Source organism: Zeus faber (assembly GCF_960531495.2).
Source record: "Zeus faber genome assembly, chromosome: 4".
Classification (NCBI taxonomy): domain Eukaryota; kingdom Metazoa; phylum Chordata; class Actinopteri; order Zeiformes; family Zeidae; genus Zeus; species Zeus faber.
The window spans coordinates 29,085,952-29,113,076 of record NC_137191.1 but is presented as its reverse complement, the minus strand read 5'-3'; the positions used below and the strand labels follow the sequence as shown (position 1 = coordinate 29,113,076).

General features: G+C 42.5%; 2 protein-coding genes across 2 annotated transcripts in view; one reads left to right on the top strand and one right to left on the bottom strand.

The window, feature by feature from the left end:
- On the top strand, positions 1-12,201 carry LOC307228849 (voltage-dependent calcium channel gamma-1 subunit-like). The gene is made up of 4 exons (XM_079998674.1): positions 1-630; positions 6,967-7,041; positions 9,851-9,997; positions 10,745-12,201. Exons 1-4 carry the CDS (start codon positions 393-395, stop codon positions 10,975-10,977), a joined length of 693 nt encoding a protein of 230 aa, XP_079854800.1. The 5' UTR covers positions 1-392; the 3' UTR covers positions 10,978-12,201.
- Positions 12,202-19,459: 7,258 nt separating this feature from the next.
- helz (helicase with zinc finger) overlaps positions 19,460-27,125 on the bottom strand; it is a gene marked incomplete at its 5' end in the record, with an annotated part of 87,525 nt that continues 79,859 nt past the window's right edge. Inside the window, 2 exons of the mRNA XM_079998585.1 lie at positions 19,460-21,197; positions 21,844-22,186. Coding sequence (XP_079854711.1) covers positions 20,749-21,197; positions 21,844-22,186 — 792 coding nt within the window. The 3' untranslated portion in view covers positions 19,460-20,748. The remainder of the gene's footprint in view (positions 21,198-21,843; positions 22,187-27,125) is intronic.

Below are 27,125 nucleotides of genomic sequence, written 5' to 3'. Positions count from 1 at the left end.
TCGGCTGCACGGCGCACGGGGAGACGGGGAGCTGAAAGTAGAGCAGAGCAGTTTGGCCCCATCGCCTTCCAGACCACAGCCACCAGACTCTGAGCACAGGGAGAGAGAGAGAGAGAGGAGAGAGCGATAAAGAAGTGAGAGAGAAGGGACTGCTGGAGGAGAAGGAGGAGAGACCGGGACGTTTCTCTGCAGGCCCCTGGACCACTCCGGGAGAGGAAAAAAAAAAACACCCCAAAAAACACCGTCACCGCCAGTGAGAGAGTTATCATTGTAGAAATTTCCGCGAGGGCCTTTTGGTGGGTCGCTGATTTTTCATGCTTTGATTTATTTATTTTTGATCTCGCACGAGAGAACAAAGGAACGAGAACGTAGCCCGTGATCACGGAGGAGCCATGCACAAGCGTACCAAGATCAAGATCGCCGTCTTTGTGCTCCTGGTGGGCATGGCGTGCATGTTCACGGCGGTGGTGACGGACCACTGGGCCGTGCTGAGCCCGCGGGTGGAGAAGGTCAATGAGACCTGTGAGGCGGCCCACTTTGGCCTGTGGAGGCTGTGCAAGAAGTACATCTACATCAGCTCGGAGAACTACGTGGAGAGCCATGGCTGCGGACCCATCAGCCTGCCCGGAGGTGAGGGCTTCTCACACACACACAACCTGTGGGCGTTAAGGAGTCAAAGTTGGCCGTCTCAGAGCATTTGTTTTTCTGGTCGAAAAACGTCGTCGGGCAGAAACCCTTGAAACACAGTCAGGTGAAATGTATTTTTGTGCAGCTGTAAAGGGAGACCCAGTGATCCTAAGTTGATTATGTGTTGATGTTCTAAGAATAGAAGCCCTGGGTCCACCCGTCATGAGACGGGTCATTGATAGTACTCGACAAACCCCACTGTGTCTAAACAGGAAGAAAGCTTTGATTCTACTTTTGTCAATATCTGTGACATATGTGCGTCAAACACAATTTGGAGTGAAAACAACTGTACCTTGTACTATACTGTAACACATTCCAAAAGAACAAGTACATTTTTGGGATTTTTATTTCCTTATCAATGTATACGCCCAATTTGTGCAATTTAGAAGATTCCGTCTGTGGTTGACTGTGGGTTACGGGGGTTCCATGCTTGTAAACCAGCCTAAAATGTCCTGGAGCACAATTTAGCCTGGGATTTAAGGCTTATTATAATGAACAATGGGGGTAGGGGGGCGTGGCACAGTGGTCGTAAAGATACCTTTGTGTTAAAAAGTTATTTGACAAGATGGCACAAGTATCTATTACCTACAGACGTAAGAACCTCAACGGCAGGTCTAAAGTAACACAGCGCTAGCCATTTTACTTGTGCAATCCTGGGGCTCTTGTGGAAGTTCTATTAGCCCTCCTCACATACAGCATATCCAGAGAGCTGTTGCTGTCAAAATCTGACGTTGCAACAGATGCCTTTACAGAACCCGGTTTCAACTTTTTCAACCCGGCTCAAAACCACTCCTGACCAATCTTCAGGGCTTCAATACACGGACTTATGTAGAAGGTCCGAAATCCAAACTACTACCAAAATATCACCACTGCTTAAACAGATCAATTTAAACCAATGGTAATCTGGGAAGGCTTGTCTTGATTTAACATTTCCTACTATGTCCATTTGGTTGAAACCTCAGCTGGCAGAATTTTGCCTCGCCACCTCAGTCAGACATTGTCTGCTGCAAACATTCTGGGAACACATGGACAGGCCTAACAGGGGCTCAATTACGCAGACATTCCAGGCATGTGCTGAATGTATCCAATCTCGCCTATGTATGAAGACTTAAGGGTGGATTGTGGTCACTGGCTTGTACATATGATCTTAGGGTGTTGCAGACAGCTTGCATCGTCAACAGGTGATGGTGACGCAAACTTAATTTAGCTCCCTGCAGAGTGAAAGCCGATGAGCTTTTATGAATCACCAACCAAAGATTGATTTCTTGTTTTGCAAAACAGCCAGTTCGTTTTGCATCTGTGAACGCGCTATCAGTTTCTGATAGAAAGAGTGTTGCTGTGTAGGCTACAGTATTCATCTGGAGAAGTCCCAAATTTCAAAGCACCTCCGCAAAAAAGCAAGATTTATAATCACTTGGCAGCTAATGTGAGCTGCCAAGTGATTATAAATCTTGCTTTTTGGCGGAGGTGATGAGCCTCTAGTGCCCGGTGAAAAACGATCAACTTTTTCATGGTCTTTTCAATAAGAATCTGATAGCAAAGTGCACAGAATTTGTTCCAGTTTTGAAATCTAGGGTGTGTCCATAGATTTCAGCCATCTTGCTTGTAATGAGACGTCAAGATGTTTGTACAAGGATGTTTTGTTGTGTAGGAGCTAGACCTTGAATGTGTTTAGCCGTAGCTCTGACCAAATATTTATTGGTCCAGGTAGTCATCCAGAGCCACACAGGTTAGGGTTAAAGAAAGTCCAACTCCACTCCCTTGCACTAACCGTAGTGAGTTCGTCAGGCTTTAAATTGGCAACAAACTATAGCAAAATTGGGTATAGTGTTTAGTGCATCGTTTTGACATCTTAGAGAACTGCTTTGGAAGAATTAAACTCAGCTTTTCTTGCATTTGGGATTGGGGATCTGGAATTTTTATTCATCAAAGCTGGAGTTTCTCTTTCAAAGAAATGGCCTTCTTCCAAGTTGGGAGATTCCTTCCTCCGGCGGATGCTCCGCTCGGCCATCCTTAGAATCCCTGCCATCGGATAGCTGTATTTGGAGAAGGGTTAATGGTATTCACGCATCCCTGAAGGAGGTGTCAACCTTCCTGATCAGAAGCAGAAGATCCCCTCAGCCGTGAGTCACACGGCTGAAAAAAATGTTTCTCACTCCAAGTTCCTGTTGGTTTGTCATGATACGTCTTGTAATGACTAAACCCAAATTACGCCGTTGCCGTTAAACAACAAAAGATGGTTTAATAAACCTCCCTGATGTATAACACACTAGTCGTCATATTCCGCTAAACCGTAATGCCTTCTTGGTGCTTTCATTCTTTGCAGTAAGGGTGATTCCCTACAAGACGAAGGTCAGTGAGAGGGCTTGAAAGGTAGGAAGGTTTGAGCTTTGATTAGGCTTTAACTTGGTGTCCGATTTTGTATTTCAGACTGCCAAGGGGTTGTAAATAATTCAGTTGAAGACACCTGCTGCTACTGACAAGCCTTTTCTGGTTCCTCAACCCCCGTTTGGGCTTTTTCTTGGCGAGACCCAACCCGACCTTTTTTTCGCTCCACGGCCATATTCTAACAGTCAGTTGCAGTGAAATGAAAGAGCAGCGGCTCCCTGGCCGAATTCTCCAACGCCAACCCGGATATGGCGACGAAAAAGATACAGTTATATTTTTCTTCTTCTTTGGTGTTGCTGTGTGCAGATCAGCCACTGGGTTATATATAGGCTGTGGAAATACCCAGCTGTCCCGTGCAAGGAGCAACAAGTCTGGCATCCCCCGCTGTTTTTGACTGACAGGGCCACCTGTGCGGGTCAGACATAACTCCCAGTTGCCTTGGGTCTCGCTAAAGCGTTCCCACGAGAACAGAACCCGAGACCTGTGTCTCTGCGCCGCTCATAGTCCGTCAAATCATTTTAGACTGCACGCGAACGTCTAGCATGATTCCCAAAGACCTACAAAGGAAAGTAACGATGGTGACACTTCCAAGCATTCCAACAGTGTGCCGACATAATACAAGAGGATCGAGGCAATTCGTGACTGACACAGATGGTAAACCCTTCACTAGAATACTGTAGTTCTGTTCGTTAATTGTATCAAATGTTCCGGAAAAGTCCGCCTGTCTTTTGCTGACATGGCGTAGATAGTTCTGCATACCCGCCCCAGGGAGGGGTGGGGCACCAGCTGTGGGCAAATGCCTTCCTTCTGTCACACTTCTATATGCCTGCCAGTGGACATGCCGTCATCCTATACTTGGACCTGCCATATGCTGATATTAAATCATATCTCGATAAGTTTAAATTTAGGCATTTTTTATTTGGTGAGGTCTGCTAGACTGGCGGTGTGCGAGAGGGACTTTGGCAGTTAGGCGGCTAACACACACACACACACGACAGCTGTGGCCAAATAGAGGCGACAGGAATGAAAACGTGGCATTAACAACTGAGGGTTTAAATAAATGAAACGACAGTTGATATGCAAGTCGTCACAGCTCTGCCGGACAGTGACAATGTGCAGGGTCGTCGCTAATGAGCCGTCTTTAACTGACCTGGGAAACAAACGATTGCCCTTTTAAAAGCCGGGCCATTCAAAACTGATAACGTGTGTGTCTGTGGCCATCAATTCATCTTAATTCACAGCCTGATGGAATGTAAATTCCAAAGCCAAGACTTTTGGTTATGAGTGCATGAATATGTAATTTTCCAAACATACAGCCTAATGAGAGGGAAGCTGCTTAAAAGAGATAATAGCAATTCATCCTGTAAGAGGTGTCAGCATTAACCAGCCCACAATGTCAGAGAACATTTCCTCGATGCTGCTATTTTATTGTATTCCACTAGATAAAATGATTATGTCAGATTAGGTGTAGATTAGATTATATTATATTAAATTATATTACATTAGATTATATACAATTAGATCAGATTAGATTAGAGTAGATAAAATTTGATTAGAGTAGATTAGATTAGATTCAATTAGAGTATATTAGAGTACATTCGATTTGATTCGATTCAATTAGAGTAGATTAGTGTACATTAGATTACATCAGAGTAGATTAGATTATATTCGATTTGAGTAGATTCAATCACATTAGATTAGATTAGAGTAGATTATATAAAATTAGATCATATTAGATTAGAAGTCTATTAGAGTAGTTTAGATTCGATTCGATTCGATTAGAGCATATTGGATTCGAGTAGATTAGAATAGATCAGAGTAGATGAGAGTAGATTAGAATAGATTTGATTAAATTAGATTAGATTATAGTAGATAGAATTTGATTAGAGTAGATTACAGTAGATGAGATTAGAGTAGATGAGAGTAGATCTATCTATCTATCTATTTATCTATCTATTTATCTATCTATCTATCTATCTATCTATCTATCTATCTATCTATCTATCTATCTATCTATCTATCTATCTATCTATCTATCTATCTATCTATTTATCTATCTATCTATCTATCTATCTATCTATCTATCTATCTATCTATCTATCTATCTATCTATTTATCTATCTATCTATCTATCTATCTATCTATCTATCTATCTATTTATCTATCTATCTATCTATCTATCTATCTATCTATCTATTTATCTATCTATCTATCTATCTATCCATCTTTATTGTCTGAAGAGGAGCGTTACATTCAAAACTGTAGAACTGTAGCAGAACCGCATTTGAGAAATTAGTCGTTATTGAAATTCAGAGACGTCTTTCAAACAAGTTTCTGTTTTTGAAGTAAGGGTTTGACATAGAGGTGTATGTAGGAACAAGCGGGCCGGCCTTCCTCCCACCCATCATACACGCCTAATGCTGCAAAGAGCAGCTCAGCCTGTTGCTTAGTAACCACCTCTCTGTAGCCTCGTAGTAAGGACAGATATATTCTTTATGGCCAGTCCCTGTCGTCATTCCTAAAACATCCTCTGAATATGGATGCTGATAATATGCTCAAAACAAGACTTATAGGCTTATGTAAAACATGTTTCAGAACACTGTCTGTTTTTATGCCTGGTTCACGTTTTTACAATGAAAGAATCCCACAGCACACCACTATCCTGTTAACCACTAAAAAGGTCAGAAATTTGTACAGTAGAACTAGAAGTATTATTATGGCCTCAATTCAATTTATTCATTAAACCAACTGAATCAAATGAACAAAGAGTGCAGAGTTCTATTCTAGAGTGTATGCAATGTTGTAGAGTTCTAGAGATGCTATTCTGTCTGGAACTGCCTTGTAATTTTAATCTTGCAATACAAAAGCTATTTTCCATTATGTATTTACTTTTTAAGTGGAATTTGGGAAAAAAAAACGTTCATGCCACACCTGGCGAGCTCTAACCAGATGCTATCCAGTGTATTTTTACTATCTCTATCCAGTTTCCTATCCAAAGTTGGCAGCCCTTCTAACCCATGATCCTGATTTTGAAGTTGAAATCTCTTCGAAACGCCCAGTGCGGGCCATCGTCGCTACAGACGTGCCGTGGCAGGGAGCGCTTAAGCGACGCGGTAATTCCACATGAAAGCCTGCGAGGCTCGGGTCCCGTGGTGAGGTCGCGCGGTCGTGGCAGTGGGGATTACAGGGGAACAGGCGTCTGAGAGCGGACCCTGCCTGAGTCAGTGACTTCCACTGACAGACAAAGAAAGAAAAAAGGGAATCGGTGTAAAATTGCCACTTTCTTTCAGTGGCGCTGTCAAAATAAACCTTTTTTGATCTCACTCGCGCTTTTCCCCACCGACCCGTGCAGACTCCCCCACCTCTGTCCTGGACCAATTGGCCTAAACACGGGATATGATTCCACACGCAAGTTGGATTTGACGGGAAGCCGAGTCCGTTTTTTTATTAGATCTTTTTCATTTCTTAATGGAGAGGGATTGATTCAAATGGTTTGCTTTGACGTTTGGCACAGCATCCCAGAGTGGTTCCCCTTACCTCTCTGCCCACTCCCCTGATCACTTAAACTGGGACGGATTTACTTGCAAATCCCGGCGGTTTAGCACCTTGTCCTTCCCAGATAATGCCAATGGGATGTCTGCCATTACCTTGGTTAGGAGGAAACAGCGGAAACCCAAAGTGTTCAAACAGCACCAGGTTCTGGTTTCAACATAAAGATCCTACTCCACAGATTATCTTTTGTTAAATGGCGTTTGTGTATGTGTGTGTGTGTGTGTGTGTGTGTGTGTGTGTGTGTGTGTGTGAGTGTGTGTGTGTGTGTGTGTTCATAAAAACATCAGCGTTGAATGGCCTCTGTTTTTTTACTTTTGTTGTCTTCCCTTCCATCCGCAGAGGAGAACTGTACCTACTTCAAGCACTTCACTCCGGGAGTAGAAGCTGAAATATTTGAATACAAAACGCAAAAAGGTAGGGGCTCCCTTTTGCCTTGTTACAACAATTTCTCTTCTGAAATAAAGGTTTGAATCAAGTTTATTTATACAGCCATTGAGTATAATACAGTCTCAAAGGGCTTCACAAACCCACATTTCACATAGAAATCAACCTGGTCTGAACCCTAAAGGAAAAACTCCCAGAAAACCCTTTGGGGTAAAAAAAAAATATGGAGAAACCTTGAGAAGGGGCCACAGAAGGAGCAATGCCCCTTTCAGCATGACCAGGCTGCATTGGATGCCAAGTGGGCGACATTAATCATCTAATATGAGAATTTATAGGTTATTGTATTTCTTTACTATGCAATATTAAAATTAGACAATATGAGAGTGTATTTGCTGGTGCAGAGTGCCGCAGGTAGACGCATTCAGGGAAGTGGCCCTCATCAAGTGTGATCCAGGGAGGTCAGAGCAGTATCTGCCACATCTGGTCTCCCACTGGCTCCATGACCACAGCAACAGCCTCCTTAAGCAGACTGACACCACCTCTCAGAGCAAGAGAGGGGGGAGGAGCGAGAGGTAGAACACAGTGAGTTAATATCCAGATGTCAGATCTGTTTTGTAGGACTAGATGTTAATATCCCTTAATTGCACACTTAAGGCATGCTGTCTAGACTCTGCGGGATGGTCAAGCGGGTCATGACAGCTGTTTTCTTCCTCCGGAGCATCCAGGAAGTGGGGCACAGAGAGTGGTGGCCGGAACTACGGCACGCCACCCCGGCATGTACCAGTGCTAAGGTGTGAACACAGGGTGTGAGGCACGTTAACAGCACGGGTGTCGTTTACCAAATGCAAGAGTTTAAAAATGAGTCTTAAGTCTTGATTTAAACATTTCAACAGAAGTAGCAGCTCTGATTTCCGCAGGTAGGGTGTTCCAGAGTACTGGAGCCTGGAGTGAGAATGCTCTGGAGCCTGCGGAACTGTGCTTTTCATCCCAGTGTTTTCCATTTCTCCTACATCTCCAGTGACCCCATTCCAGCTGCAGCTATGTTGTCTCAATGTAATGCGTGTTCTAATACAGCCTGTAATGTTAATTGATCTGTGCATGGACTTGCATACGCATAGGAACACACGCGCAGAGAGACCCACACACACACACACACACACACACACACATACAGAACATACACGGTACAGAGCCAAGTTCCCCGTAATGCTCTTCACTCTTGAGTGAACCGTCAGGCCATACCATAATGGAGCCCGGTTAGGGGTTGAATGAGCACAGTAAATGGATGTCACCACAGGCAGGCCCACCCGAGCAGCCAATATACTACATACTAATAAAACTGGGAGTTTGCCAATGAAGCGCTCTTGGAGTGTAATGGAAAATGGCAGGACCGGAGTTTAAGATTAGGATCTACTGTAGCGAGAACACTACCACTAATGGGACTGCTCTTGGTTTGTCCAAGATGTTCAAAAGCCAGCGTGAGCGATTCAAACAGGAGGGAAACATCTGCGCCGATGGTGTGTTGTCGTGAAAACCTTTGGAGATTCCCCGCTGTGTGCTACCTGCAGCCTCTTCTGGGGTTTTCCACCCCCCCTGGGTTTGTCAAAGCCCGTGTGTTACCACAGTACCAATATTTGCAGTCCACGGTGGAACGTCCAGGTTTCATCCCATCCTCCCCCTGCCAGCAGATGATGAAGGCTCTTCCCAGAGGAGAGCCTCTCCCATGGGCGAGGTTCATAAGCGAGCAGGCTGCGGATCAAAAGAACCAGCCTGCCGCCCCGATGGCGGCATCAGCTGCTTCGAACCACACAGTTCCATCTCTGATTTCTGGTAGACACATATACAATATATTGAGAACCGTCCATTGAGACATACGGTTGATCTAAAGTTAAGACGACTTATTTTGGGGAGGGAACTACAGACCTCTCATTCCACGGAAGGTAATAGGCTGAAGTTCATTATTGACTAGAAGCAGACGGGGTTATTTTCACAATGGTAGGAAATACAGAAAATACACCCTGCAAAATGGAAACGACTTCACTATGGTCCTAATTGTTACATGTCGTAAATGGGCTAATAAAAATTCTAAATCCTTTTGAACCAAGGGTGCAAAGCAAAGAGAGGGGGGAGAGAGACAGAGAGAGAGAGAGTGAGAGAGATGGCTTCCCTTAATGGAAATGTATTGTTGGAATTAATTTAAACAGCTTTGCGATAACTAAACAATTTAATCGACTCCGGCAGGCACTAACAAAGAACCAACGCATTGTTTTTTAAATTAATGAGCAGAAATCGAAGGCAAAAAAAAGCCAAACTCTGACTCTAAAAGCCAAACCAGCACCGTTATGCGCTGCACTCCTATTCCGAGAATCCAACGTGCGTTAGAACGGCATGATGTTCCTCAATAATGCATCCTGCCTACAAAAAGAATAAGAAAATTGCACATTCTTATAAAAAAAACAACAAAGGTGAATATTTCAAAGTCTCGTCAATAAAAAAAAAAAAGTTTAAAGACCACATGAATTACTTATGTTGTGAAATGTAGAATGTGGAATAAGCAAGACCTAACAACCTAACATATGGATGAAAAAAAATAATACATTTACATTTATTGGGAATGTATTTGTAGCCAAAAGATTGTACCCAACTCAAAACTATAGTTCAGCTAATGTGGGGATGTGAAGCCATTCGAGACTGCACCGTATCAAAGTATGGATATAGAAACAAGCCAAGAATTGACAATGTAATGAACCATTTATTGTCGAATACTCAACCCACAGGATGCTATAATGCACCCCGACACGCCCTTTATCTCTTCCCCTTTGTCTCTTCTTTCCAACAGAGTACAACATCTCGGCCGCGGCCATCTCCATCTTCAGCCTCGCCTTCATGATCTTCGGAAGCCTCTGCTTGATGGGCTCCTGCACGGGTAAAGGCAAAGGAAGAGACTACCTCCTCAAACCCGCCGGGATGTTCTACGCCTTTGCAGGTAGCGCCGCTTGATCCATGACTGTCTGCCTTTTGCCAGAGCATTTGCATTTATGTTGAGGTCACGCTACAATCATCAATCAATCAATACATTAGGACCAGGTGACTACCTAGTTGAGGTACCAATTGCATGACTCTATCCGATCCAAGGTTTGAGACAGATTTCTCCACTTTAACTCGACTAGTGTCCTGTCTTTTGGTGAAACACCTACATACAGTAGGTGGATTTTATTCGATTTGACCAGGCCACAGAGATTTTTTCAAGTCAAAACACAGCAACTCTTAACTTGTAAGTCAATGTCAGTTTCGATGGCCATTTCATGTGCTCTCGGCTTCATGTGAATATTTGCAGAATTTCGCTCTTTAACAATATATGTACATGTCAGAACTTGCTTTCTTGTGATCTCCACACAATGAATCCTAAAACATATTGCTGGATGACTTCTCTCTCTGGCCAGAACATGGAGGACAAATTGTTTGGGGGATAGGATAAGTCAGCCAATCTCATTGACCCAGATTTATTTTGACAATGATGGGAAATCTGACCAAGTTATAACTCTCCAAGAACGCAAGTCTGTTCTTAAGTACTGGGTATTGATAGATGGTATTTGGCTTATTGCAAAGTTGGAGGCAGAGTTCAGGACAAGTACAGATATTGAAAAAGCGGCCATTAATGCCTCCGCTTTAGTTGAAGCTACCAGAATGACCTGTTCCGTCTCTCTTGTCCCCCCTTCCCACCCGACCCCAGGCCTCTGCGCCTTCATCTCGCTGGAGGTGATGCGTCAGTCTGTCAAGCGCATGATTGAGAGCGAGGACACCATCTGGATCGAGTACAGCTACGGCTGGTCCTTCGCCTGCGCCTGCTCTGGCTTTGTGCTCCTCTTCCTCACCGGCCTCACCCTCCTCATCCTCTCCATGCCCCAGATGCCCCAGAACCCGTGGGAGACCTGCATGGATGCGGAGCCTGAGCAGATAGAGTGAAAGTCAAAGTCAAAGTCCAAGTTAAAGTGGCTGGAATGGACGGATAGTGACCACGCCAATAAACCATGCAGATATTTATGCCTCCTGGCTCCCAGTTAGGGGGGGGGTTCATCTGTATGCAGTCATGTGTATGGAACAACATAGTCCTCTTGGAGACCTTCTCCTCAGGTGCTCAGCAAAGGTACTAGGAATAGCTTGCGTCTTTAACTACATAACCCCTACCTACCTGGCATGGTTTCCGAGGATTGTCCCAGACCTTGGTCTACTGAAATAACATTTTCAATTACATTTTTTTCTTAGGATCTAGACGCCAGGATTTATTTGAATAACATCTAATCACAGGATTGTATTTAAAAGTAATATTAGTGACTTTTTAAGGTGACTTAAAACACCTTCTTGAGGGACCTGTCCAAACAGTGCCAGGTAAGACAGTCTTTCAATTTGCGATGAATTGACGATATCGACCTAGACTTGACATTAAGTTAGTGCATTTTGTATAATATCTTTGTACATAACTAATTTTTGTTGCTTTGGTACAACGTCTCTCAATGTGTCGGTCTCTGAACAGGAATCACAATCTACACCTTAATTTTAAGAGACGTTTAAAAGAACCGCTCACATGGTGGTGAGAAATACTATGGTTTCAACCGCGATGGAAATGAACCCAAACTTTCTATCTTCAGTAGATTTTCCTATGTTACATAATGTACATTTCTTATTCTTACGACGGACACATGGTTGTCTCATCAAATGCAGATAGGGAAATTGAACGATTGCAATAGGACATAGAGCAGATCTATCAGTGTGTGTGTGTGTGTGTGTGCTAGGTAGCATACTAAATAGCGGGGCGGTCTAAAGCGCCGGGCTTTGGGGACAGCGTGTTGGAAGGCATTCAGTTTGGCCAGGTGCACATACAATGGTTCTTACTTTTCGAGGAAACCAAACTGCTACAAAACTGTCTCTGTTCAGTCGTTTTCTTTCTTGTTCCATTTTGTCTACATAAAAAGCCTGTATAACTTTTTTTTTTTAAACCCATATGCGGGAGATAAAGGTACCACTACCAAAACATTAACAAATATCAGTATTTCAATGTATTGGAACCAGCAACCGTGGACTTTCTTGCTTTCTCTGCTGCAGCGTGCAATAAAAGGTTGTAGAATTCAGAGAAAATGTGCATGTGCTATGGACTTCTTTCTTATGCAAATAAACTTAAGTGTAATCTTCCTTTTTTTTTTAACCGAGTGCAAAAGAGAAGGTCAGGGACAAAATCAGGGACATTATTTGTCATTGAAATACATGTCATGGAATCTTGTACTGTTCTGGTCCTTGGCCCCCATTTAGGGGCAGAGTAAACTAAGGGCCAAAGGGCCAAATCGCCCTAAAATTTTAAATTCTCTTGAACAAATATTGAGCATTGAGTATTTCAATTATAATTTAATTCAAATGATATATTCAATTAATTATATTATTTTAATTATCACTTTAGAACATCTTTTAAATCATAAATTCTATTTTTTAATGCTTAATCCACCAGGACAATTTTGAAAGTCTTTATTTTGCTTCTAAATTGAGTTAATAAGCTAGCAAACTAAAAGTCTTTACATTCAAGGGTTAGGGGTGGACAAAATAAAAGGAACTAAATCACGAGATCACATTTACAGCCACAGTGGTGGCTTATCTTGATTGTTCATTATCATTATGTGTCAGTTATAAAATAAAAAAGAGAGATCCGACAATCAGCGCTTTGGTATGCAAGATTCCAAAGCAACATAAGCCAACTAACAGAGTTCCTGCACCTGACTTGCACAGGCATCTGCATCACAAAAACTGGTGTAAAAGGATCAGTAATCAGTAACATTGGACAACCCACACTTTGTGAGCTTCACAAAGATGGAATTCATGGTTGGGCTCCACTGTGTAAACCTGTTGTATCCAAATCCAACACTCAAAGGCACAGAACCTTGTGTAAGAAATGGAAAGAAGTTATATGGGGGGGTCAACTTTTCTTGTTTTAAATTAAAAGCACCCGCCTATAATTGTGCAGCTCCCCCACAGTTCTGACCCATCGAGGCATGGACTCGAGGTGGGGCCCCCATGGATCACATCCCACAGATGCTCTATTAGATTGAGATCAGGGGAATTTGGATGCCAAGTCGACACCTCAAACTCTTTGTCATTCCTGAACAGTTTTTGCTATGTGGCAGGGTGCATTATCCTGCTGAAAGAGGCCCCTGCCATCAAGGAATACCGTTGCCATGAAGGGGTGTACTTGGTCTGCAACAATGTTTAAGTAGGTGATACATGTCAAAGTAACATCCACATGAATGCCAGGCCCAAGGTTTCCGAGTAAAACATTGCCCAGAGCATCACACTGCCTCCGCAGGCTTGCCTTTTCCCATTGTGCATCCTGGTGCCATCTTTTTGCCAGGTAAACGACGCACACACACGGGGTCATCCACATGATGTAAAAGAAATAGATTCATCAGACCAGGCCACCTTCTTCCATTGCTCCATGGCTAAGTTCTGAGGCTCATGTGCCCATTGTAGGCGCTTTCATCGGTGGTCAGGGGTCAGCATGTGCACTCTGACCGGTCTGTGGCTACGCAGCCCCATACACAGACACAGATCAGACTAGACAGCTAGACTTCGCTCCCCACGCACATCATTGAGCCCATGGGTGCCCAATGTCCCTGTCACCTGTTCACTGCTTGTCCTTCCTTGGATCACTTTTGGTAGGTACTAACCACTGCATACCGGGAACACCCCACAAGACCTGCCGTTTGAGATGCTCCGACCCAAGTCGTCTAGCCATCACAATTTGGTCCTTGTCAAAGTCGCTCAGATCCTTACGCTTGTCCATTTTTCCTGCTTCCAGGATATCAACTCCAATAACTGACTGTTCACTTGCTGCCTAATATATCCCGCCCCTTTATGTGCCATTGGAACAGGGTGATGTTATTCACTTCACCTGTGGTTTTAATGTGGCTGATCTGTGTATATTGTAATGTTTAGAGGTAAGAATGATACATAAATGTTTTATTAAAACCTATTTAGGAGGGGTCCAAGTTTAAATTAGGGGGGTCAGACCCCACAACCCCCCCATTATTCGAACCATGTATGACCCAATGAGTCACATTTCACCTTTTTTCCTGAGGAAGCCAAAAAATGCTTTCAGCCGACAACATTGCTGAAGAACTGAGGGCTTGGGCAGTCTGTCTGACAGACTAGGGGCAGCCCTAGCCCAGCCCTAATACCACTTTCTCACTGCACCAAAAACCTGGTAACACCCACTAACATCTGCCATTTGTGGGATGATAACACCCGGGTTTCAGTCCCGGGACAAATGGCCCTGCAATAGACTGGTTTTTATCAGGTCCAGCTCGGATCGGCTTTGATGGAAACCTGACACCCGTGTAGACATGCTAATTTGTGCCCCTTTACCGGCGTGATGCGACGCACATTGAAGTTCTGGATGGCGTAAATAGTCAGGAATATTCATGTATCATTCGATCGTTGATATCCGTGATACAATTGCAGATTGCATTCATGACGGAAGGCAGAGGAAGTGACGACACTGCGCGTCCCACCCCGTGCAGGGGTATTTAGCTGCAACTCACCTTCCTCTCTTCTTTTCTTACTTTACTTTGGGGGGGCTGCCCTGTCCCTTCAAATCTTTCCTTTCTCCCCGTGTTTATGGCCAGAAAACACATTTGTGCCCAAATGTTCGCACCGTGAACATATATCGTGAACATATATTTGTCACTTAAAGTGTGCAGCAAACCCCAGTTATAAACGCCGGCTCGCTACGCACAAAGCACTGTTCGAGTCCAATCACATACTAGACAATAAAGCTTGCAAAAACTCTTCAAACTGGTATCGCATGTGTCATTCTATACCAAGGGGGAATTTTTATCTGAAAATATTACCTCTGAGGCAACAATTGACCGTGAGCTGGCACACACCTGACCCATTGAGCGCTGTGCGGGCGCCCAGGCTATAGTGTGTGCAGAACAGACCCATTGGTCGCCAGAATACAGGCATGCGCCCAACCTGGTGCGCACCAGGCCAGCGCTGCAGCAATGCGCAACGGCCTGGCATCCGTGCATGACGAACCCACGGGTCTTCAACTGTGACCAAGGGCTATGTCATCCAGTTTGCCCATTCTCCACCCACTTTCAGGTAAAAAGTCAATGCGTAGTCCTGGGCAATCAGACGGAAGTTCACGCAAGAGAGATAAACACCCTGCTTGAAAAAGGGGCGGTACGGAGCATCCCGAGAGAGACACACACGGACACCACAGCAGATACTTGGTAGTGCCGAAAAATGACGGAAACTTTCACCCGATATTAGAAATTTCAGATGTTGACTACACGTCAATTGGCGAGATTTAATCGACCAAATGACTGGTTTGTGAAACTAGATCGGAAGGACACCTATTTTAACATCTCCATCCACCCCAGGTAGATGGAGATGTGCTCTGCTATCTGTGCTTTGCTTTTCACGGGAAAGCCTACGATTTCCTCACACTCCCCTCGGCTCTTTAGCCACTCGGGTGTTCACGAAATGTGTGGAGGCCGCGATAACACCATTACGTAAGCAAGGGCTGAGACAATTATTGTACAATTGTACGATATGTGTGTACAATTATTTGGATGACTAGGGAGTCAGTCAGGTGGCCAATTTAACCCTTTCCCACCTGCGGAGTCTAAGCTTCGCTATCAACCTGGAGAAAACTGTATTGACCCAGAGTCAGTGCACCCCCTTTTTAGGCATAGTGCTCAAATAAATGATGGCCCGTCTCTCTTCAACCAGAGTTCAGGCCATCAAGTCAAGTGTGTCACAATTGGGACCCGGACGGTCAGTGACATCACATTTGTGGTGAAACTGCATGATGGCATCAGCGGCCACGCCCCTTCCCCTCGGAATACTACAGGCCAGGGAGTTCCAGAGGTGGTACGCAGCCAGACATTCTCACCCAGTGAAGGACAGAAACCGCAAAATAACAGTCATCGAGGTGTAAGACGGCGTTAGTGCCTTTGTGCGGGGTCCGGGCTGGGAAGTGTATCATACCGCTCCACCATCACCACAGATGCACCGCACATTTGCTCGGTTTAACATGTTGGACGTTACTAGGTCCGCACTGCCACATGTCGTGTTTAGTGCTCAGATTTGAGTATGCAGGTGCTACAGAAAGTATCCCACAAGCATTTTACTCACATGTCCGTTGGCATGTCTGGGAAAGACACTCGAGTGAGGGAGGGTATGTTATTATGTGGACCTCCCTCGGGTGATAACCATACTGTCGCCTGATGGTATACGGTCCCATTAGTAATAGATGGCAGTTCCTGTAATAGGGAGCATCTAGGTTGCAAAGGCAACCATTGTTCCTTGAGAAGGGACCAGATCTATTACAGCGCTGCAGTATGCTACGGTGCCCCTCCGAGGCGCTCAGCAGCGAAAAGAGGAAGAGATGAAGATAATCCAGTTTTCCATTGGATTACATTGTGTTGATCAGTCCCACGAGTAATAGATCCCTTCTCAGGAAACAGTCTACAGGAGGTTTACGCTCTCCGCCATCTTGGCAGGAAATGGAGGGAGAACTTTTTAAATTTGGTCAGCGGGGTGCAGTCTAGGTGTGCTGAGGTGGAGATGAAATGTAACCCCGACAATCAGAGGAACAGAGGAACACACCCACCAGACTCAAACGAGAGCAGTCAATCAAGGCACAACCACACCACCAGATATACACCTCTTTTAGCCTTAATTGAAATATAAAAATTGTATTCTCGTGTTTTCCCATTGAATTCCATTCAGTCGGAGGTTTTCTGGAGTGGCCATTATCTGAACTGCCGTTTAATGATCTTCCGCATTGGCTTCAACACTCAGCTCCAATGTTTGCTATTTAGGTAAAACAAGGGTCTATTGAGAATTAAGGTGTTAAACCTATTCTTTTCTTCAGCCCACGGACCCCAAAACCTTTCGTCATAGCCGATCTAGTATAATCTCAACGATACTGACACAACCCTAACGATTTCTCTTTGGTATGACCTAGTTTTGAAGGTACGGCTTTTGTCGGTTAATTTCAGAATTCTGGTGCGATCAATCACTTTAGGGTTTTAAATTCAAAACGGAGTTGTGTAATAAAAGAACAAGACTCCCTGCGGTTTTCGATAAAAAAAGAAAAACACTTTAATAGAGTAAACAATTAAAAAAGAAAAGAAAAAAGAAAATAAAACATTTTAAACACAGTCTAAATCCTTTATTAATAACCACCACCAAGTAAAATGAAAAATAGACTGAAACAGATCTACTCAACAGTTGTAGCCTACCCAGGGGGTGGGGTGAGGTTGGGTTTGGGTGGGGTGCCGCTAAGGGAGGACTGGGTGGAGAACAGGCGCACCATTGATTCACCGCAGAAGGAAGGGGGGATGGGGTGTGTGTTGGGAGGGGGGACTAACGGAGAAGAGGGGGAAAAAAAACCGTCTAAGGAGAACAGATGTGGCGTTTAGAAAAAGGCTCAACACAGTGCTCTCTACTGGCTGGGCATCAGGTTGCTCCTCTGACCAGTGTGCCATACAAGTGTCTCTCACTCTGTCCCTGCTGGGTTTTAATTTGAAAAGGGAGAGAGGAAAAAAAAAAAAAAAGGAATATAGGGGAAAAAAAGGGTTTTTCAAAATAAAAGTTGATATGTTATGTGCAGAAATGTCATCCCTTGAAACTAACTGTGTCTGGGGCGGGAAAGTCTCTTCTTATGTGGTGGTGAAAAAAATAAGCTTAGGTGGGAAGGCCTTGATATAAATCAAGAAATTAATAAAGGAACATTTTTTATCTGTGGCCCGATGTCACCAGCTTTGAGAAACGAGTGGCAGAATCTATTGGAAACTGCAGTTTTTGTAAGAAGAAACAAAATTGTATCTATATATATATATATATATATATATATATATGGCACACAGTAGGGAGCAACCACAGCATAGCCACGGTACATAATTTCAGAAAAGAAAAAAAAAAATAATAATAATCAACTTACATGACCATTACATAGTTCATTGATTGACATGTTAGTAAAATATCATAATAGTTTTGTTCATAATGTCACAAGTCATTGTACACATCAAATAATATACCAAAATCTGACTTTATTGTGAACAAAAGCCTATTGTGTTTTTTGTCGTTTTTTTCTTCATATTTTGTATTTGTATTTTTTTTATTTTATCTCTTTTTTTTATTTTTTTAATCTTTTTAAATTTTTCTCCACAAATCAATACAAACCATCGGATTAAAAACCGGGGGGGATAAAAATCAGCCTGGCCACCTGAACATGCACAGAATTAAATAGACTTCACTAAACAAACCATAAAGAGAAAAAAAAAAAAAACACAGAAAAATATAAGAGGGTAATTGCCGCTGAACTGCAAAGCACCGGAAAACTGAAAGAGGAAATTCGGCAACGGAAATTTTTTTTACGGTAAGCCCACTTCCGCAAAGATTTTCTTACTCTTATGCGCGCGCGTGCGGGCGGGCGTGTGTTAATTTGCATAATCAAAAAGGGGGCGTGTCTGTCTCTGAATAGCGTCTACAAAATCGAGGCACTGCCAAAAGATCTTTTTAGTTTTTTTTGTTTTTGTAAATATCTAGAAAATGCATATTTACAAGTATGCGTGTTAATGTGGGCATCTTAAATGTCAATGAAAATCAACATAACAAAAACAAAAGTAAATAACTGGAGCTTATTGGTTCTCTGATGGTTATTAGGAGTGGGACAGATGTTGTCTTATGAGTCATGCCATTAATATTACATTGTTTATTTGTTAGAAAATTCTGTTATTTAATAGACTGAAGGAAAACAAAAAAAACAACACATTTTATATGCATATGGATTTTTTTTTTGTTTTTAATTATTTTTAGTTTTTATAATTAGTATTTATTATTTTTAATCATTGATTTCTGATGATTTTTTTTTATATTTTCTTTTTTTTTTTTTCAAATGCATGATAATCATTATTTTAGCGTTTTGAGCTGCGCTTCGGGTTTTCTACCGTTTTCGGAGGAATTATTAGAAAATGTGAAGAGTTTTTAATCCGCCATGTGGATTACCAGGGGCAGAAAAACTCAAAGCAAAAATAAAAAATAAAATAGAAATGTAACCAACTAAAATATACAGATGACAAAGCATATGAAACAAAATAAACGCAAAAACGATGGTTTCTGTTACAGTCAAAGGAATTCTTCGAAGATCTACGAGACCAAAACCGAATGACTGACTCGAATCCGCTGCAAAGCAAACAAAAAAAACAAAGAACGTGTGTGACGATTTGACCTGTTCATCCTCGAAAAACCGATCCCTCTTCCCCTCGATCCCTCAGTTCACTTTCGCAATGGCTCAAAACAAAAAAATAAAAGAAAACTACCCCCCCCCCCGCCCAACTCTGTTTATTTCTCTCCGGAAGTTTCTGTAACAAAAACTCCTTAGCAGCGATGAAGTTAGATCAGAGTTATTACATTTTGTTAAAGCCGCATGAGAATCAAAACGCCACAATCGACAAGAACCCCCCCAAAAAGTTAAAATTAACGATATCGGAGTGATCAGAGAATTCATTAAATCAGTTTGAGTTGATTTCTCAACTTCTTAGAGACTCAAGTCCTTACTTCACCCCCATCTGTTTAAAAAAGACGTTTTTTTGATGTTGTTGTTTCGGAGCTTAAAACGAGACATGTAGCAAAAAAACAAAAAAAAAAACAAAAAGAAAGGAAACTTATGCAATGGATCTTCATATTCTGTTGTGTGTAGTTTGCTGTGTGTGGCGTTCATGATCGTGCCTTCACTAAGTAACGAAACCGAAAAGTCACATTTCTATCCAGAACTATTTAACGGCTAACTGTCGCAGAGGGTGATTTCCAGGTGAAGCGGAGGAGAAAGCTAATGTCGATGTTAACGTGGAACAGTTCAGTCATTTTTTAAGTTTCTTTATATGTACAGATTAGAGGGAAAAACAAAACCAAAAAATAAAAATAAAAAAAAATAATAATAATGTACTACTTCTATACAATGTTTCCATACAGTTTCCTGGTTGGATGACCACTTAGCGTTTCAAAACACAAGTACAGTAGTAGGAAAAACTAAAACATAGAACGAAGGACCTTGGAAACTAAGTGGAAAAAAAAAACAAAAAAACAACAACTCCAACAGAAACGACTTCGGACGGGAAAAATACGCAGGCAGCTAAGTGGTCAACCGAGTCCCGCCATTTTAGTTTATTTTGATTTTTTTTTCAAATTTGTTTTTATTTGTTTTGTTAAGTTTTTTTTTTTTGTTTTTTTTTTACCCAGCATTACGTACATATACAAGTGTACATAATATAAGTATATATTCATATATACATGAGTATGTATATATAAAGTAGTAATGCATTCATTATATATACTTTTTTCTTATGTTTGTTTGTTTTTTTCCCCACAGATAGTTTTTTTTGTTAGTTTTTCCCCCCACAGATATGTGAAACAAAAGAAAACGATTTTTGACTGTAACAAAAGACGAAGCATAGAAGGAGGGGGGAATGCAGAAAAACGAACAAACAGAAAAAATATCGATAGAAACAATTTGTAAAAGCACTTATTCACCAAGCTTTTTTTGTCCTGTTTATCAGATTTTTTTTTCTATTTTTTTTTTTTTTTTCCTTAGTATTTTTTTCTTTCTTTCTTTTTTATGTAATTTTTTTTTAAATTTATATATCACTACGTCTTATTGGGGTGCGGGGGAAAGGGAGACACTCATTTAAAGTAGGAGTAGTACCCGTTGCTACCGTTGGAGCTGCCGATGCTCAGCTCCTGGAGGAGCGACAGCGGGTCGCTGTTCTTCTTGGCCTGCTCGGGGCGCACGGCGCGGGGTTTGGGGGGCGCGCGCAGGGCGCTGGCATACGACATGGTGGGGGGCTTGGCCAGACTGGGGGGCCCCGGGCTGGGCTCCGAGGTGCCCTGCTGCTGCTGCTGCTGCTGCTGCTGCTGCTGCTGTTGCTGCTGCTGCTGCTGCTTCTTGTGGGGCATCAAAGGGGGGAACTGTCCAAGGTTCTGCAGCGAGTTGATGGGGTGGGAGTGCGGGTGGGGGTGTTGGGCTGCTGCTGCTGCCGCCGCCGCTGCCGCCGCCGCCGCCGCCGCTGCTGCTGCTACCGCTGGATCCACCTTCCCCTGTTCCTCCACCTGCCGCAAGGCCTTGGAGGAAGCTGCAGGTGGAAGGTTCAAGTTTACTGTAGCCGTTCCATCCAAAATGGCCTATGTACTAAATCATGTCATTGAGCATACGCTTATTGCAAGCTGTTTTAAAATTTAATCTAGAGGACAAACTAGTTACTTCTCAAAAGTTAATAGTACTTATATTTTAGTCGCTAGTTGCCATTCTAAAAGTTACTAGTAATTATTTTAGTTTCACTAGTAAAAATGTATTAGGTACTAGTACTTATTTACTAGATACTAGTAACTATTCCAATAGTTACTAGTATTGAGATGTTATCATTGAATCCTATGGGGCTCCGTGTTTGAGATATCAAATATAGGTGCATATTTGACATTATTCCGATTGTTACTAGTATCTTTTAAAATTTTACTAGTCACTATTAATTGAGTACTAGTACTTATCCATTTGTGAACGGCGCCTTTTCCTGTAACATTTATTTTTTTTACCAGTAACAATGTATTTTTTACGTCATGAGAAATTACTAGACAAAACAGCTGGTTGATAGTTAATTTAAAATGTTATTAGTAAATACAATTTTAAAAAAGCAATCTAAATTGTCTTTATATATTGTCAACAATATCATTTAATGCTCACATCCCGATGGCGATGTGACTTACTTCATTGCCAGTACCTACCTAGGAGTTCTCGGTGCTGGGCAAGTGTGCTAGCTCCGTTACATGGAATGTTCTGGAACGGACTGGGACCTCCACCGTTACTGGACCAGAGCTCGGGTGGGAGGTAACCGTAAGGGGCGTGGGGGGGCTGATGCTGTTGCTGTTGTTGTTGTTGCTGCTGCTGCTGCTGTTGCTGCTGCTGCTGTGTATGGGCATGACTGTGCACGTGGTCCTGGGCTTCTGCTAGAGACAGCTGGGGCTGCTGGGACAGAGCGACGTGGGCATTGGAGGGGGCGGCCTCATCAGGGTAACTAGAGGAGATCCGGCGTTGATAGAGGGGCCGACCGGGACCCCTGGGCTCATACTAAGGAGAGAGACATAGATCACAATGTTACTTCAGATTACCTACCCTAAGCATGGTTAAAAAGGTAAAAAATACATATATTGCTGTTCTGTTGTTGTTTCATTCATTATTCTGATGAGCCATAAAACATTAAAGATATACACTGATCAACAACACCATCAAAACCACTGACAGGTGAAGTGAATAACATCGATCATCTTGTTACAATGGTATCTGTCAAGGGGTGGGATAAACAGAGGTGGAAAAATTTGTTGGAACCCACAATTTTCTCAAATAACTTAAAACTCACAAAAGGAATTGGCATTCATCATTGTTTTTTCCATATTTACTTTTGATTTTTGATTCAACAGAATATTTTACATAATAAAACAAATAAATGGCATGGACAAAAATGATGGGACTCATAACCTAATATTTTGTTGCATAACCTTTAGAGGCTCTCAATGAGACTTCTACAACTGTCAACAGGTAGTTTGGCCCACTCTTCCTGAGCAAACTGCTCCAGCTGTCTCAGGTTTGAAGGATGCCTTCTCCAGACTGCATGTTTCAGCTCTTTCCATAGATGTTCGATAGGATTCAGATCAGGCCTCATAGAAGGCCACTTCAGAATAGTCCAATGTTCTGTTCTCATCCATTCTTGGGTGCTTTTAGCTGTGTGTTTTGGGTCATTATCCTGTTGGAGGACCCATGACCTACGACTGAGACAGAGCTTTCTGACACTGGGCAGTCTGTTCGCTCCAGAATGCCTTGATAGTCTTGAGATTTATTGTGACCTGCACAGATTCAAGGCACTCGTGCCAGACGCAGCCCCAAAACATAACCCAGCCTCCTCCATGTTTCACGGTAGGTATGGTGTTCTTTTCTTTGAAATCTTAATTTTTTCATCTGTGAACATAGAGCTGATGTGACTTGCAAAAAAGCTACAGTTTTGACTCATCTGTCCAAAGGACAGTCTCCCAGAAGCATTGTGGCTTATCAATATGCATTTTAGCAAATTCCAGTCTGGGTTTTTATGTTTTTCTTTCAAAAGTGGAGTCCTCCTGGGTCTTCTTCCATGGAGCCGGCTGTCACTCAAAAAGTGACAGATGGTGCGATCAGAGACTGATGTACCTTGACCTTGGAGTTCAGCTTGTGCCTCTTTGGAAGTTGTCCTTGGCTCTTTTTCTGCCATTCGCACCATCCTTCTGTTCTATCTGGGGTCAATTTACTCTTGCGGCTGCATCCAGGGAGGTTGGCGACAGCCCCATGGACCTCAAACTTCTTAATAATATTTGCTACTGTAGTCACAGGAAGATCAAGCTGCTTGGAGATGGTCTTAACATGCCTGTCTATAATTTTCTTTCTGATCTCCTCAGACAACTCTCTCCTCTGGTCCATCTTCAGTTTGGTGCACACAATGATACCATACAGCAGAGTGACTTTAAATAGGCTGAATGACTGATTATAAGATTGAAGACTTGTGACACCAATTAAAGAAAACAGTTTGTTTGAAATATCACTATAAGCCAGTTATTTATAATCTTTTCTAAGGGGTACCAACAAATCTGTCCATACCATTTTAGAATATAATTGATCTCGTTATCAATATTTTTTCTCTTTTTAAAGTTTCTTTGCTTTACTCTATGACAAACCAAAGGCATGCAGGTATACATGAGAAAATTGCTATTAATTTTGTCACTTTTCAGGAGGAATGAAGCATTGTTTCAATAAGCTGAAGGGTACCCAAAAATTTGTCCACGTCTGTATTAGGCAGCAAGTGAACAGTCAGTTCTTGAAGTTGATGTTTTGGAAGCAGGAAAAATGGTCAAGCGTAAGGATCTGAGCGACTTTGACAAGGGCCAAATTTTTATGGCTAGACCAATGGGTCGCAGCATCTCCGAAACAAGTCTTGTGGGGTGTTCCTGGTATGCAGTGGTTAGTAGCTACAAAAGGTGGGCCAAGGAAGGACAACCGGTGAACCGGGACAGGATCATGAGCGCCCAAAGCTCAATGATGCGCGTGGGGAGCAAAGTCTGGTCCGATCCCACAGAAGAGCTACTGTAGCACAAAGTGCTGAAAAAGTTAATGCTGCTATGATAGAAAGGTGTCAGAACACACAGTGCATCACAGCTTGCTGTGTATGGGGCTGCGTAGCACAGATCAGTCAGAGTCCCCATGCGCCGACAATGGGCAAGTGAGAAATGGACCATGGAGCAATGGAAAAAGGTGGCCTAGTCTGATGAATCACGTTTTCTTTTACATCATATGGATGGCCTGGTGCTTGTGGGTCGTTTACCTGGGGAAGAGATGGCACCAGGATGCATGATGGGTAGTTGGAGGAATATGACGAGTTCAAGGTGTGGGGAGCGCTAGTGAGCACCGCACGAAGTAGACATTATCCAGGGCTCCTCTCCATTCTCGCAATAATCCGGTCATTTACTTAATATTTCGTTAATTTTGAAAAAATAATTTCCCACGTCTAATAGCCTCAGGATCGGGTAGTCCACCAGCCTTTCCCAGTCCCAGCCTTTCTGCAATACAATGTATGAGCAAGGCGATGACTGACAAGTTTTACGACTTAGAGGAATATCTGGCATCTATCCATCTTGGTGAGTCTTGGTAACCAAATAAAGGAGGTGTAAGATGCTAGCTGCGACTATGACTGCCGCCTCTCGCACGTTGAGCGGACGTGCACCAAGTCCTGTCAGAAAATGAAGCGCTATGCTGAAATTGATAGACCTCGAAGCTCGCTCCAGGCCGCAGAACATTAAAAACGGTGGCCTACCTGAGAAGATTGAGAATGGACGACCAACAGTTTTTGATTAAGTTTTTCAGAACACGGTAAACTGCACTTAAACCGTTTCAATTCTCTGATTTTTCCTGGATAAAAAAAAAAAAAAAAGTGTCATCAATGTCGGCGATAGACGATTTAATAAGAAATCTGCCCAAGCCTAATGAACAGGTGAATTATGCCACACACACTCTGAATAATGCCTGGGAGGAGGAGCTGGGTACTGTTGGATGTAGTATGGTGCTTAAAATGGTGCCTGTTAGAAATAATATGGCTCTTCTATAATATGGCTCTTTGTGACCAGTCACACACACATATTGCTCCTGTACTTTTCCTTTTGCGTGCATGTTGCTCATGCTTTATTGCATGTACACAGTTCTTTGTGATCCATATATCCTTTTGTGACGACTTGCTTAGGAGAGACTTTTTAAGGGTTGTCGTCTTTGTCGTCATTGTCTTTTCGTCTTGTTTCGTTGGTCTTGTCATCATGTTGACTTTACGAATTGACCCTACTGCAGTAGCACCAATTAAAGAGGCTCTCCGTCTAACTGAGGAAGCGCCACACATCAACCAACCTGGGAGGGATCATTTTTAGCATTTTCAGGATCCCAACAGTTTTGGGGGCTCCTCCGGGATGTGTCGGAGATTGATGGACAGAAAGCCGCCCTGGACTCTGCCTACTGATGACTCTGGTGTACCACATCTAAAAGGTAAGCACGGGCCCGTTACATCGAATCTGTGCAAATTGGACATATCCAAATTTAGAGTCGGAAGTAGATAATGGGTCTGGGAGAAAAAGTAAGAAAAGATTGAGATGGATGTGATGAAAATGTGTAAAGTTTCTGAAACGAGGAACTTGGCCTTTTTGTTTGCGTTGCAGGGAATTTAGGGTCTCTCAAACCCCGGCCGGGTGACTATCAAAATTTGGATTAAATAAAGCGGGCGTAGGACTGTAAAATTTGGATGAAATAAAGCGGGTGTATGACTGTAAAATTTGGTTTAAATAAAGCGGGACAGTAAAATTTGGATGAAATAAAGCGGGCGTAGGACTGTAAAATTTGGATGAAATAAAGCACGCGTAGGACTGTAAAATTTGAATTAAATCAAGCGGGCGTAGGACTGTAAAATTTGGTTTAAATAATTGCGGGCGTATGACTGTAAAATTTGGATGAAGTAAAGCGGGCATAGGACTGTAAAATTTGGATAAATAAAGCGGGCGTAAGACTGTAAAATTTGGATTAAATAAAGCTGTGGCGTGGATAGAAAGGTTAAGTTTAACAATATCAATTGGTGCTTGGGAAGGCCAACCACGCCTCGGAGAACCTGGAAGGTAATTGTTATACTTTCATTGATCAAAGGAATAAAGTAATCGATTGAAACAGGTTGTAACGGTTATCATTCTTGAATTGATCAAAGGAATAAAGTAATTGATTGAAACAGGTTAGAACGGTTTTCTCTGACTTGGTGATCCTTCGAGGAGAATATTTTTCTCCAACAAATTCAACAACGTGGTGATCCCGACGTGATTAGAACAAACGGGAGGTTTCACCAACTTAAATTAATAAGATTGGCAAAAACGACGACAATAACATAATTACAATTTGTTCAAAAACAACGACAATGACATAATTACATTTTGTTATTAAACAAAAGAAACCCCTAGACAACATCTGGACCTGTCCAGACACCGAGAGGATCCTCATAAAAACAAGGGAAGCACAAACCTTTTTAACAAAAGCTGTGCAGATTGACTATATCAAATTATCGATGTCTGGATAAGGAACAGATCTTTTAAATAAAAGACAGAATAAATACTCGGCATAAAATGATAGGACAAACACGCATTTTAGGAATAAGGCTTGGCATTAAATTTTAGGTAAATGATTCAAACCAAAATTTAGGTTTTTTCTAGGTAACAGACCATTTCCCGGCATAATTTTTAGTAAATAAGGCAAACATTTAGGGGCTAAAGACCCAATTCACGTGATTTAGGTGGCCGGTGTGTGTGTTTGTGTTTAAGATTCTGTGTTTGAGATTTTGTGTGTATATGTTTATGTCCAATATTGTGGGGTGGTGGTGAAATTGACGGACGTGTATTAAAACTATTTGTGGGACTGGGATACAACCCCCAGTAGCTGGCCGCAGTTTTCCATAAGAATCTGTAGAAGC

What these genes read in the sequence shown, in the direction of transcription:
- LOC307228849 (XM_079998674.1), top strand. Translation starts at nt 393, where the DNA reads ATGCACAAGCGTACCAAGATCAAGATCGCCGTCTTTGTGCTCCTGGTG. An exon ending in ACCCATCAGCCTGCCCGGAG is followed by an intron (nt 631 to 6,966) that starts GTGAGGGCTTCT and finishes TTCCATCCGCAG; the next exon opens with AGGAGAACTGTACCTACTTC. An exon ending in GATGTTCTACGCCTTTGCAG is followed by an intron (nt 9,998 to 10,744) that starts GTAGCGCCGCTT and finishes ACCCGACCCCAG; the next exon opens with GCCTCTGCGCCTTCATCTCG.